The following is a 15,106-nucleotide window of genomic DNA, read 5'->3' as shown; positions in this document are numbered from 1 at the left end:
TCCTCAAGCCTTACCTCTAACTTACCTCTGATCTGGATCCTGACTGAAGGTCTCTGGTCTCCTCTGATCTGGATCTAGGCTGTGCGTCCTTGGTCTGTTCGAGTCTGGATTCAGGCTGCAGGTTTCTAGTCTCCTCTGATCTACATCCAGGCTTCAGATCTGATCTGGATCCAGTTTTCAGGTTTGTATTTTCCTCTGATCTGGATCCAGATCTTAGGTTTGGACTTTCCTCTGATCTGGATCTAGGCTGTGGGTTTATGGTGGCCTGTGATCTGGATTCAGGCCATAGGTTTTTGGTTTGCTCTGATCTGGATCCTGACTGAAGATCCCTGGTCTCCTCTGGTCTACATCCAGGCTTCAGATCTGATCTGGATCCAGTTTTCAGGTTTGTATTTTCCTCTGATCTGGATCCAGATCTTGGCTGTGGGTTTTTGGTCTCCTCTGATCTGGATCCAGGTTTTAGATCTAACCTGGGTCCAGGTTCAACGTCACTGGTTTCTCTTGTCTTCAGGTCTGGGCTCTCTGCTGGTGTGGATCCAGACTGCAGGTCTTGGTCCAGGATCTTCTCCACAGTGAGACTCCAGTGCTGTAGTGAAGACAGTTGTTGTCAATTCATGGACTACTGCAAATACTGCGTCGGGGCTACTGTGAATACAAATACTGCGTCGGCTACACTGCGAGCACAAATACTGCGTCGGCTACACTGCGAGCACAAATACTGCGTCGGCTACACTGCGAGTACAAATACTGCGTCGGGGCTACTGTGAATACAAATACTATGTCGGCTACACTGTGAATACAAATACTGCGTCGGCTACACTGTGAATACAAATACTGCGTCGGCTACACTGTGAGTACAAATACTGCGTCGGGGCTACTGTGAATACAAATACTATGTCGGCTACACTGTGAATACAAATACTGCGTCGGCTACACTGTGAGTACAAATACTGCGTCGGGGCTACTGTGAATACAAATACTATGTCGGCTACACTGTGAGTACAAATACTGCGTCGGCTACAAAGTGAATACAAATACTGCGTCGGCTACACTGTGAGTAAAAATACTGCGTCGGCTACACTGTGAGTGCAAATACTGCGTCGGCTACACTGTGAATGCAAATACTGCGTCAGCTACACTGTGAATAAAAATACTGCGTCGGCTACACTGTGAGTAAAAATACTGCGTCGGCTACACTGTGAGTACAAATACTGCGTCGGCTACACTGTGAATACAAATACTGCGTCGGCTACACTGTGAGTACAAATACTGCGTCGGCTACACTGTGAGTAAAAATACTGCGTCGGCTACATTGTGAGTACAAATACTGCATCGGCTACACTGTGAGTACAAATACTGTGTCGGCTACAAGCTCAAATACTCACATCTGTTAGTGAAGTACAAGCAGCAGTACTACTCAAAGGACTGGAAGTAGAAGTACTCTCTCAGAAGTACAGGTGAATATCAAAAAATCAGAATATGGTGTAAAAGTGTGAACCAGACAGATGAAACCTCTGCAGGTGTGAACCAGACAGATGAAACCTCTGCAGGTGTGAACCAGACAGATGAAACCTCTGCAGGTGTTCACGACGTCTCTTTTAGAAATGATTTAGTTCAGCTGCTTGAAATGAGAGTATTTTTAAATCCAGCCGTCGGCGAGGGGAGAATGTAGCTGCAGGCAGGAATTATATTTATAACGGGAACACTAGATGCTGACAGAAGAGACTGATGACTCTCTGCTCTGATACCTTTAATACTGCAGGATTTCACACAGAGGCCTCTGCGTCTGGTCTGCAGCTCTGGTGATGGACGAGACAACGAGATTCGCATGAGCCGGACGCTCACACGCTGTCTTCAGGCTAAAAGGATCCTGGTTTCTCTCATCCAGCTGATTCTTTGAACACAGGATGGATTTGTAAATCCTGGATGAAGTTATCCTCACTAACGGTGCGCTCCCATCTCATTTGTATTACTGGTTGGCGTGCTGATCGTACGCCAGAGCCTGAATCACATTAAAACTCACATGAAACAAACTAAAGCCACGTCAGCAGCTGCTTTTTACTCTCACGCTCGTGTTTTTTGGACGAATATCAGACACCGCCAGCTGGTCATAATGTTACGGCAGATCGGCTGAGGCACGGACTCCACTGCGTGTTCTGACCCCTTTCTATCAGAACCTGCATCAACTTCTTCAGCAGTTTGACCTGCAGCAGCTCGTCTGTTGGATCGGACCACACAGGCCAGACTTCACTCCTCATGTGGACCAGGTCCAAGACCCTGTCGCCCCTGACCCCTGCAGACCGGTTTAGACTGTTCTGACCCAGTTATCCATTCAGCTGACGCTTTTATCCAAAGCGACTTACAGCTTTATATTTGTCAGAGGTCGCACGCCTCTGGTGCAACTCGGGTTTAAGTGTCTTGCTCAGGGACACGTTAACTCCAAGACAAAATGTCTCACAGCAGATTCGAACCCGGGTTGCTCACACTAAAGGCACGTGTCTTATCCACTGCTCCATCACCACCCAGTTCTTGTCAAAGCAACTCAAACCCTCCTATTTTGCACATTTTTCCTGCTTCTAACATCAACTCTGAGGACACATGTTCACCTGCTGCCTGTTAGATCCACTGACAGGTGCCATGGTAACCAGGTAACCAGAGTTATTCACCTGTCAGCGGTCATAATGTTTTGGCTGATCTGTGTAGAAACATCTGCATATTTCATGAATGTGTTGCTTTCTGGCTTCTAATTTTTGGTGTGAGAGTAAACCTGTGAAAAAGAAAACTCAGCAGGAGAAGCTGAAGTCTGTAGTTTGAGACATAAATGGAGAATATCAAAATAAATATTGTTCCACAAACACTGAGAAAAAAAAAGGGGAGTTAGTGAACGTCTGAGATTCACAACTTTTTTTTATTATTTTTATTTTCATGCTCTCAGTGTGTTTTTATTTTTAGCACTTACCTGTAGCACTTTGGGATTTGCGTAAATATAAAGTGCATTACAAATTAAATGTATTATTATTATTGGTGTGAAACATTTAAGATTTCAGGTAGCAGACTACCTGCGTCCCCGTGTTTACTCTGCGTTCACACAGTCACTTCTTTCTTCTCACAGTCTTTGTGGAACCTCGTCGGTCAGATCATTTGTTCACAAAAGGCCGACCCACAACCAAAAGCTCTGAAATTATTCCTGAACGTGGTTTCTGAAGGTGTAACTGCAGAACGGAAAAGTGTGGAGCGTTCGACATCCTGAAACGTTTTCTCTTCAGTTATTTATTTAAATAAAGATGAACACTGTGGCGCTCATGTCATCTTACATCAGGGCCGGCCTCTCTGGACTCTTCCTTGTGGACCATGATGCCGTTCTCCGCCTGTTGGAGCTGCAGCCTGACAGCCTGATCCGCCCTCCTCCTCCGATCCTGCAGCGTCTCCACCAGCTCCTCCAGCCGTAACGCCACCCCCCTGCTGCTCCGGGAACTCTGGGAACTCTGGACAATAAGTTAGATTATTACTGTAAGATATTTATTAGTTACTCAGGTAATAATGAAGCTCTGAATACACCAACAAGACTTTTTTTAAGACACAGAGACACTTTCACCTCGTCCTCCTCGTCCTCCTGGTCCTGCAGGACTCCTCCTCTCCTCTGGAGGGCCTCGGTCCTCTGCAGCCGTCTGAGTTTCTGCATCAGAACGCTGCTGCTGGTTAAAACCTGCAGGGACTTTCCCAGAAGATCTGGAGTCAGAACACAAAGACACAGCGACTGTGTGATTATATAGTCACAACATGTCACTCTGTCAACTGCAGCCATCAGACAAACCAGTTTAAACAGGTTTTCAGTGGACCCCCCCCCCCTCCAACACACCAGTTAATGGGCAGTGTAGCTATAAGGTTTAAAATACCTGCAGTATAGAACTGAAACAACCTAGTTTGAACCAGTTTATAGTCATTCAGATTAGTTAAACCACTAAAACTAAACCAGTTTAAATCTGTTTTTAATAAGTTTAAACCAGTTTATCTAAAGCTTTCACCAGTTTAAATCACTTTAAAGCACCTAAAAACTGTCTCAGTGGTTTTAACCAGTTGATCGTTACTACCGTAAAACTTTGAATAGCCCGGGCTTTTATTTGCTAAAATCACTGAATTGACCCACAGGCCTTTAATTCCTCTTGCACAAAACTGAAACTTCTATGAAACAGTTTATTTATTTCAAACAGAATAATACTTGTATAAAAATCATCAAATAATGTCAAATACACGTCATTCATTTGATCTAGCTCCGACATGCACTTTTATTTTGAAGTAACATCACGTCAACCACACGGTGCAGGATGAGAGACGGACTTCCCACGACAGGATTCACAACTTGGATTCATTTTTATGGAAAGCTGTTTTGATTCTTTGGATCGCTGGACGCTTCCAGACTGAAGGAAGATAAATAATCAGAAATGGACACACTCGGACATGTTCAGCATGTTCATCCTGACATATTGATCATCACGTTCAAGCATTAATATTTGTATCAACGATCTAAGCAGCTTAGAAGCAGCTAAAGAGGCGACCCTGCGGGGTTTCAGAGGTTTCAGACATCCAAAGAACTTCTATAAAAACCAGACCAGGCGTTTAAGTGTCACCAGGCCAGTAAAGGAGGCAGGCGGCTGTTTGGGACTCGGCTATTAATTGAAGTTTTACGGTAATTTAAACTAATAACTGCTTTAAACCAGCTGCAACTCTGCAGCTACAGCAAGTTGGACTGAAAGGAAGGTCCAGGTCAGTCTAACACACATAAATAAAGACAAACAAACACATTCACACAACAGAGCAAGAAATTAAAATTAAATTAGTGATCATTTATTTAATATGCGCTGCAGATGTGTATAGTGCTGACAATAATACTACAGATACTAGGACTGATACCAAGGTTACCTCTCCTCATGGAGTCGTACGTGAGCTGCGCTGCAGCCAGTCGGTCGTCGTCCGGTCGGATCTGCAGATCCTCAACTCCGTCGATACTGACAGCAAACTGCAGACAGAGTGTGGAAGTAAAACTGAAGAACTGCTACTGCAAGCAAGACAAAACCATCTAAAGCTTTCTGAGTCCTTACAACTCTGTGACGTCTTGACGTCTCAGGTTGTTGCATTGAGCGGGTGGAAATAAATGTTTTGTTTGTGAATAATGAGCTGTATATAAATAAGGATTTGAAAACTGAGCTTTGTGGACAGACAATGTTTAATTTAAAAAGGCAGGTTCAGTCTCTGACCCGGAGTCAAAGAAGGAGACATCAGTTTCTTCAGGTCCAGGACGAGTTTAGCCTTGCTAGCTTAGCATAAAGACCAATAGTGTGTTTGCCCTTCTGTACTTACACTTAATATGTTCACACTGTACGGCAAAATGCAGTGCACTATGGGTACCCGGATGGTGCACTCATAATAAGAACAATAAAGTTGGCTGCGATTGTAAAAGTACATTCATTTTTAATAAGTGAGCAAACAAGTCGGCAGATATTGTGGCGGGCGACAGTCACGGATGGCGATGATCCTCCCGGTTACCGTTGACCATTCAAGTCTGAGACTGGACCACCAATGAGAACCTCGTCCACGGTGAGGTTTCAGGTTTGAGCTCCTGTCTGTAAACCCAGCCGACTCTCGGGGGGGGGGGGGGTGACCACGCATTTCTGTTTACAACCTCTGTGTGTGATTGACACTTCCCCCGCCCTGGAAAGCTGTGTCTCGTGCATGTTGCTGTGACGCACGGAGGATTAAAATAGAAGCAGGAAGCTCAGTGTTGGACCGTTTCAGATAAAGGCTGCAGCTGCACACTGCGGCCCGGCGGCAGGTGTTGCTAATGAAATGGCCGCCAGCCAATGAGCACAGATTACTGAAGGAATGTGACCCAAAGCTGCAACAAACGTCCTTCACGGAGACACGAGACGAGGACGGATCACATCCAAAGTGCACAGAGGACGGCACGCTTCACGTTCCCGCCCACAGGGAGGGGGTCAGGGGTCAAAGGTCACAACAGCTGAGACGAACACAATGTTCCTGTGAGAGTCAGATTACACTGAGCTGCAGCTACAACGTCAACACGGAGTCTTCATACAGCTCAGCACCGTAAATACACTATTAAACATTAACAAGTTGTAAATCTGTGATGCAACATTTCACCGGCAAGTTCAGCCATTTATTGTCAAGTGACCAACTTAAACTCACTTTCCTTCGAAGGTCGAGCAACATGTAGGGAAGTCAAAAGAAGGAAAGAAAAGGTGAGGCAGGCAACAAAGGGAAGGGCAAATCACCAGACAGAAGGACCTTTCTGTGCGACCAATCCCCATCACTCTACTAATAGTGAAATCAGAAGAGACCAAAAGCCAAAACCTGTGATCATCTTGGGGGGCCGAGCTCCAGACAAGGGGGTCGTAGACCAGAAAGGAAATTCCCCTTGGTCATCCCAGGAAATAAAGACACAATACACAATACACAGAACCGAACCCGCCAGCCTCAAGAATCTGGACAACAAAGATGCAGCAAGTCCCTGAGACTAAATCTAAACCAGGATCTGTTTTTGCTTGTGACCCCCTGAATATGAAGAAAAGTCTCCCCGCGACCCCTCGATCATCAGTATTTTTTTTTCTCTTACATCTGAACAAAACAAATCATCTCGTGACCACCTAAGTTTATTTTGTGAGCCCTTGGTGAACCAAAAGACCTGTTTGTGCGTTCGTGTTTGCATTTCTGTTCAGAACTGGTAAGACGACGCAAATAAAGAAAAACTCTGAACGACACTAAAAGAGTCTGTAGCTGCTTGACACACCCCTGAAAGAGCCGACAGAGAACGTGATTCCCCTGAATGTCCTGAAAAAGCGTCCGTAGGTTGATGCATGCGGATCAAACACCGAAACACAAACAGTGCAGCACGTCGTGATCGGAGGAACATTCGCTGCAGAATCCATTTGTTGAAGAGAAAGAAAAGAAGTTGTCTCAAGGTGGGATCAAACCCTCAACCGGCGAGCGCCACACCTTACCAGCTGAGCTAATCAAACATCATGTTGATGCCGGGCAATATTATACCTTATATTCTCATCCACCATCTAATGGTTGAAAATATTGCTCTAAAACTCATTTGCCAACCCCTGCTGTATATTATTATTACTAATGCTTCTTCGTCTTCTAAGTAGTAATGTTTCACAACTTTGACCACTAGTTTTATTTTGAAAGTCTAACCGGATGTTGCTAACTTAAACAACGCAAAAAGGGTCCATATGTGACGAGATGGGAGAATGTGTTGGTGTTTGGAGATGAGAACGGGCTGGTAGTTTTAGCTCCACCAGAAGCACAAATCAAGGTGCACCAATGTGGAGAAGAATTTTACAGTAATACATTAACTCACAATCATAAGAAAGCCGTTTCAGTAAAACTGCTTGAGAAGATGTTGAGAAGGTCGCTCTTAGCTTGGCTCCTTTACAAGTTCAGTTTAAACTGTAAATAAAGTAGTTTTCTGACGTTGTTCCACATATTTAATAAGCTTCCTACCTCCAGCGCTCGGTGGTAAAAGTCTGCAGCCAGCGTCAGGACTTCCTGGCGTCTCTCCAGCAGACGGAGGAGCAGCGACCACCCCTCGTTCAGAGACGCCCCCATGGCCTTGTACACTTGCTCCTCTTCCTCCTGTCTCTTGTCCACCACAGACAGCACTTCCTTCTCATGTTTCTGGCACAAAACAAGGAGAAACAACAGATTATATAAAAGGTTTGTATAAACTCTTATGGTAAAAATAAATCCGCTCCTCTGACGGTCTTGTTACGTTAGCAAGAATTTTAACGTTAGCCTCAGGCTTCCTGGTGTGCAAAGCTAACTCCATATGGAAATAACAAACAACAAGGACAACAACATTAGCTAACTCATTGTTGCTTAGTAATTGTAAAGATACCATAGTGGTTTAAAGTTTTATTAAATAATTTCCCACAGTCCAAAACTAACATTATTTTCTAGTTGGCATCTTGCTAACTTATAGCAGTTAGCTCACTAGCTAGAGCAACTGCGATAATTAACAGTAATAAATACATGGTAATTAAGAATATAGTTTACTCGATGTTTATGTTTTCAGCTGCCTTTAAGAAACACCATTTCCCATAAGCCCACAGACCCCCGCAGGTTAAATGCGGCTAGTTCAAATGTGTTGTGTGTTAAATTTTATTTATATACCAGTTCATAAAGTTATCCCACTGCACGTTTACAGAGCAGGTCTGGACCGTATGCTTTGTAATATTATTTACAGAGACTATTCCCACCATTAGCAAACACTTACAGTGGGAACGAAAAACTGCCTATAACAGGCAGAAACCTGGAGCAGGACCAGGACCGGTCTTGGCGAGTAACCAGTTTCATGTAATTTAGTTACAAAATAAATGTAACACTTACTGGGAAAATTACATTACAGCTACTGATGGTTCATAATTACATGAAATAGTTACACTACTATCACATTTTAAGTCGGGTAACTTCTAATCTGTAACTTATTACATTTCAAGTTACGTCGATTTAAGTACCCGTGCTGGGAAATTTGCATGGGAGCCGTAGTTTTTAAGTTAAATTACTTTGTGCGCATCAGAGAAATAATTATCTAAATTTGTTATATCATGAGTTTCAGTTTGCTGTGGAGCCGATTAATCTGATAAAATGGAAAGTAAACAGCAGGAAGGAGCTTCACGAGGTCAGAAAGACCGATGAGAGATTGTATTGGCTGGAAGAGAGTCTGGACAGGAAGTGATGTCATGACTTGAGGCAGCGTGACGTGTGTGTTTCTGTCTGTTTGCACCTTGAGTTTCTCCATCAGCTGCTGATGCTCCTGAATCAGCGTCTGGTTTTCCTCCTGGTTCGATCCGATCTCACAGAGGCCTGGATGGACCTGGACCAGCTGGAGGTGGACCAGAGACCCACTCTGCACACAAACACACGATGTCAACTACAGTGGACGGATTTTTGGACGCCACTTTGAGCCATTTAAGTTACATTACTGTGTCCTAACCACCACGTGGCCGACCCCCAAAGTGTTTTCTACAATTACGTTAGATTACGGTCTTGTACATCTCAGTCATTTTGATTTATTGCATTATAAATTCAAAATTTAAATAGTGGCGGGAAATGGAAAAACACTAAGTAACGCAGCAATAACTGTAAACTAAACTAAATAAGATGTCAGAAATACTGTTATCTAGATTTTAATTATGTATTTCTCTTACATTTTGTTCTGACTGAAAATACATCTGTCCACTCCAGAGGACGTTCTGCGCCAAAGGGTTTATTCTGCGTTATGTTGTGTGTTTTATTTAAAATTAAATAATTTGCACTTTAATAACATTGTGTATTTATACCACTTGCTTTTAGTAAATGTTTTAAAAACATACAGTATCTCACAAAAGTAGGGGTGTCCTCACTTTTGTTGCCAGCGGTTTAGACATTAACGGCTGTGTGATGTGTTATTTTGAGGGGACAGCAGATTTACACTGTTATACAAGCTGCACTCTCACTACTTTACACTGTTATACAAGCTGGTCGCTCACTACTTTACACTGTTATACAAGCTGTACGCTCACTACTTTACACTGTTATACGAGCTGCACGCTCACTACTTTACACTGTTATACGAGCTGCACGCTCACTACTTTACACTGTTATACAAGCTGCACGCTCACTACTTTACACTGTTATACGAGCTGCACTCTCACTACTTTACACTGTTATACAAGCTGCACGCTCACTACTTTACACTGTTATACAAGCTGCACGCTCACTACTTTACACTGTTATATAAGCTGCACGCTCACTACTTTACACTGTTATACAAGCTGCACGTTCACTACTTTACACTGTTATACAAGCTGCACGCTCACTACTTTATACTGTTATACAAGCTGCACTCTCACTACTTTACACTGTTATATAAGCTGCACGCTCACTACTTTACACTGTTATACAAGCTGCACGCTCACTACTTTACATTATACAAGCTGCACGCTCACTACTTTACACTGTTATACAAGCTGTACACTCACTACTTTACACTGTTATACAAGCTGTACACTCACTACTTTACACTGGAGCAAAGGGTCATTTCTTCAGTGTCGTCACATGAAGAGATAGAATCAGATATTTACAAAGATGTGAGGGGTGGACTCACTTTGAGAGATTTTAGATGTACACTGAGTTCTATTAAAACACTTTATGCCATTGATGCATGGTGTCCTCTGCGGGGGACACCTTTCAAAATAAAATATATTGAGAATAAAAGTTTATAGGCATAGTTTAAAAGTAAAAACTTACTAAAAACTTAAAACTGTTACTTTGTGATTTAGTAATTCATGCATGTAATGGATATATATATTTATACTAGTAGTGTATACTATTATAAATACACAGGTGTAGTGTTTTACAGCTACCATAAAAACTTACCACTAAGATTCAGATTAATGAGGCGACAGCAGCTTGTTCAAGCACTGATACTAGCAGCTATTAAAGAAGCTGCCTCAGTGTGTGTGTGCGTTGCAGCATTCGCCAGGATGATACAGCATCTCTGGCATGTCGACCAAAAAGGACACAACATGACAAGTGCGCGCACACACAAACACACCTTAAAAACAATGATATTAGTGCCCAAAACTGTCACCCCACATACTTACACACATGCGAATACTTACACCTTCACACCTGCAAAACACTGAGAGGCATCAGCTGTTTCACACACACACACACACACCATCAGTAAATAGTTTGATCTAAAACAGGAAACCACATGGGCCGACTGGCAGATGAACTGAAAAGCTTGAATCTCCTGACACGGCCTCCAAAGGAAGAACCGCGCTCTAACGGCCTACGAGCTATAAACTACGTGTAAGGCAGATATCCAACCAACACCAAAATAACACCCGTCTGCACAGCTACTTAAAGTCAGAGCTCACAGAAGGTAACAGTCTGAAAATCATTTAGATGCACATTGATTCTAACAAAAGCCAATTAACACCTCAACTCGCTTAAGTCTGTCTACGATCAAGCTAATGCTAACAATTAAGTCAGAGCTCACAGCTGATTGTAATTGGAAAACTTCCACACATTATTTAAAGATATAACCTTTGTAGAAACACATTCATATATGAACTTCATGTCTGAGTCATTTTTATCAGGTTACTTGAAGCGAAGTGATTTTGCACGGTCATGTATGTAATAAAAATCATTGGATATCGATAATTATCAGGATAAAAGTCAAATCATTATTTCTTTCAGGTTTAAAGGCTGATTTTTGCTCCTGAGTGAAAGTTAATGTGGTTTAAAACTTTTCTTTCTGCTCAGAACAAACTCTTGATGCCAAACAGAGGATCATTAATCTGAGGCAGAACATCCAGAACTATTCTCATAAAATCTGTTTTCAATAAATATGCATGAGCCAAATTAAGTAAAATCTCTTTTCAGTCCCTTTTCCTCCACGAAATAAATTTCTAATTGGAAACATTTAGTGCTGATTCATTCATGAATCAAATGAATTAAATCAAACATTTGTTGAACATTTGTTATTGAGGAAAATTCCATCAGGTTTATTATCATTATTGTTTTATTGCCCGGCTCTTTGTCAGCGCAGCATATTAACGAGCTTCATCCAAGTTAATCTGGAGACTTGGATCCTCGGGGTTTTAGCAGCTAACAACTAATCATCACAGTAACCTGCAGTTTACATACCCTGAGGACAGAGACGACAATCAGTGATTGGCCGGCCTGGATAGCGATAGTGCTGAGAGTGGTGAAAGACAGAGGACGCTTCGTGTTCCCTCCTCCTCCATCTCCCCGTCCTGCCTTCGTCTGTCCTCCACATGTCTCAGTGTCTTCAGGCTCTCCGGTCGTCATGAAGAAAAACTCTTCCTGTTACTAGGTTAGGAATTTCCTTCTGTCCTACTCTCTTCCACTAGGATCACTTAAAGACTTTTAATCTATAAAGTGGTCTTCTTTGGGTAGACGTGAAGTTTTCTCATAGTTCCAACACTCTTTTCCTCATCAAACCTCTCTGAAGTTCCCGGCTTATTCTCTGTCTCCTATTTCCTGTTATCCTTTGTTGGTGGCTTCACAGCGACATGCCGAGTTCTCCAGCTGAATCTGTTTGTGTTAGGAAGTGTGAACCCCTCCAGCCAGAGTGACTCCGGGACCAACAGCTGTTGGTGGTTGTCCGGTGTTTCCAGTTCTTTAAATGAATCTCCTGCAGGGCAAAGAGAGAAACGTTGTGTATAGTTTCAGAGAAAGGTTTTAGAGAATTAAAGCCACGCTATCTGAACCAACTACAGTATCTCACAAAGTGAGTCCACCCCTCACATCTGTGAAAATATCTGATTATTTCTTTTGATGTGACAACACTGAAGAAATGACCCTTTGCTACAATGTAAAGTAGTGAGTGTGCAGCTTGTATAACAGTGTAAATCTGCTGTCCCCTCAAAATAACACGTCACACAGCCGTTAATGTCTAAACCGCTGGCAACAAAAGTGAGGACACCCCTAAGTGAAAATCTAATAATGTAATAATTAAATATTTACAAATATTTGGGGGGCGTCCTCACTTTTGAGAGATACTGTAAAAAGTCCACACAGGAAGTACACAAATTCAAACAGCGACAATGACCCTTCAAAACACCCTGAAACCTGAATGTCCCCCAAAACCTCAAGTGCAGGATCAGCGGTGTGAGCAGGCTTCTCAGTGTGATATTAAATAAGCTGCATCTCATGTCAGTCTGTGTTAAAAAGGTCAACCTTTGTCATAAATCAGACGTAAGAGATCTTGGCCACACGCCTGTTTGTCGGAACTGAAGATCCTATAGATGTTTGTATTACAGTTTTGATATGTGTGTATGGATTAAAATATTATATGTCGACGTATCCCCCCCCAAAAAAAGCCCCACACGCCAAAGATGGCGGTTGTGCTCACATGTCCAATCCCTCCTGAAAAAGATGTTGTGGGGGTGGTGTGTGTCCAGACGTGTCCGCCAAAATAGTGTGAAAAGGCGCCAGATTTTATCTGCAGTGCTTGCAGTATGTGTTAGAAAGTACCAGGGTGCCTTTATAAAAGTAGACGGTATATGCTGACTGTATCCAGAACATCAGTTAGTTTAGCGTTTGTTCAGGTGCTCCAGTGGGAGGAGCTCATGGCTTCACGTCACCGGCGCTCTGGAAAGACCCGTAAATGAAGTGGTGGAAGCTCGTGCATGTGTAGTAGAAGTACAACCTGCGGGGTTAAAAAACGCCTTATTTTGGGGCAAAGTCATCAAACTGTTTCAGATTTTCCTGCTGATTCTCTACATGCAGGTTTTATGTGACCAGTCAAAGTGCAGTGATGGCTCTCTGCCCGTACATTCAGATAGAGACCTGATCCTGTTAGTCCCTGATAACCGCCCGGAGGCTTTACCAAGATGGCAGCGAGTGGCGGGACCTGCCTATATAAGGACTTTGATTTAACTCCTCAAACATGAGGCCTACAAGGATTTTTCTGGTCTCCTTTGATAGGTCAGAAGCTAAAGAAGATGAATCCATCGTACAGGAACATATTTCTGTTACCATGCCAGAGTAAATGGAGATGCAATAAAGGAAAAGATGACTTTTTTTTATCATCGCCTAGTATAAAATCTAATTTTAAAGCCAAGATCACCATTAGATACTGCAGATCATAATGCAGCTGAATATCTTCTCCTCCTCCTTGACTACTGAACATTTATGACACAATTTATAAAGATATGTCCTCAACACTACACACCGTGTGGATCAATGAGCCAACACAGGCCAGCTAGTTCTTATACGGACTTCTATATTTACTGTATTAGACCAACAGTTTGGGCACAGCTAAGGTTGATGGAGATGACAGTCTGATGCTGCTACTGAATGAATAATTCTGATCATATAGAATGAGAAGCAAATGAAATGAAAATCTGTCAGATAATTGTATAAAGCAAACTCTCAAGCACAAAAATACCAAAATGTAAAATTAAATGAGCAGAAAAACTCGAGCAGCGGACCCAGTTTGATGTTCTAAAGTCACAAATTTTCATTAATCAGATTTAATGTATAAATAGTTGGTGTAGTAAAAACTGAGAAGCAAGAAGCGATGATGAAAATGTTTTGCCAGATCATAAAAGTTTTTATCACTGACTTTTTCTTATTAAAGTTTGTGACATTAAACAGCCAGTTCACAGAGAGAGAGAGAGGAAAAATCAGAAGCTGTTTCAGTACCTTGGACTCGTTTCTGGAGATCCGGACGTTTCCCTGCTGCGACTGCGGAGCCACGAAAACACTGTGAGAGGAAACACAGCTGAGAGACGGAGAGGAGGTAAAAATAGATGTGGTTTCCAGTCGGATTATCACACAGCTGAGTGACAGAGAGACGTCTGCCTTCCATAAACAAACACTCCCCTCTTTCTATTTCAGTAACACAGAGTGTAAAAATATCTGAAGCTGAACCTAATGAAGACATAAAGTTATCTATCAAAACCATTAATAATGCAGTAACCCTGGTGGAAAGTAACATTTACTCAAGTACTGTACTGAAGTGCAGTTATTAGGTACTTGAGTTTATACATTTGATACTACTTTATATTCCTGCACTACATTTATAGTGTCTCACAAATTGAGACACTGAAGAAATGACCCTTTGCTCCAGTGTAAAGTAGTGAGCGTGCAGCTTGTATAACAGTGTAAAGTAGTGAGCGTACAGCTTGTATAACAGTGTAAAGTAGTGAGCGTACAGCTTGTATAACAGTGTAAAGTAGTGAGCGTGCAGCTTGTATAACAGTGTAAAGTAGTGAGCGTGCAGCTTGTATAACAGTGTAAAGTAGTGAGAGTGCAGCTTGTATAACAGTGTAAAGTAGTGAGAGTGCAGCTTGTATAACAGTGTAAAGTAGTGAGCGTACAGCTTGTATAACAGTGTAAAGTAGTGAGCGTGCAGCTTGTATAACAGTGTAAAGTAGTGAGCGTACAGCTTGTATAACAGTGTAAAGTAGTGAGCGTGCAGCTTGTATAACAGTGTAAAGTAGTGAGCGTGCAGCTTGTATAACAGTGTAAAGTAGTGAGCGTGCAGCTTGTATAACAGTGTAAA

The 15,106-nt window shown here is 42.5% G+C and overlaps 1 protein-coding gene across 1 annotated transcript in view; it reads right to left on the bottom strand.

Moving 5' to 3' along the window:
- The window catches only part of ccdc141 (coiled-coil domain containing 141), a 46,472-nt gene extending 34,589 nt beyond the window's left edge, over positions 1-11,883 (bottom strand). Inside the window, exons 1-7 of the mRNA XM_046054422.1 lie at positions 11,719-11,883; positions 8,807-8,929; positions 7,525-7,698; positions 4,921-5,017; positions 3,596-3,729; positions 3,315-3,485; positions 26-586 (exon numbers count right to left, since the gene is read on the bottom strand). Of these exons, the coding sequence (XP_045910378.1) occupies positions 26-586; positions 3,315-3,485; positions 3,596-3,729; positions 4,921-5,017; positions 7,525-7,698; positions 8,807-8,929; positions 11,719-11,883 (1,425 nt within the window). The remainder of the gene's footprint in view (positions 1-25; positions 587-3,314; positions 3,486-3,595; positions 3,730-4,920; positions 5,018-7,524; positions 7,699-8,806; positions 8,930-11,718) is intronic.
- Positions 11,884-15,106: the final 3,223 nt, after the last annotated feature.

This window comes from Micropterus dolomieu, linkage group LG07 (assembly GCF_021292245.1).
Source record: "Micropterus dolomieu isolate WLL.071019.BEF.003 ecotype Adirondacks linkage group LG07, ASM2129224v1, whole genome shotgun sequence".
Lineage (NCBI taxonomy): Eukaryota > Metazoa > Chordata > Actinopteri > Centrarchiformes > Centrarchidae > Micropterus > Micropterus dolomieu.
This window is presented reverse-complemented; position numbering and strand designations above follow the sequence as displayed.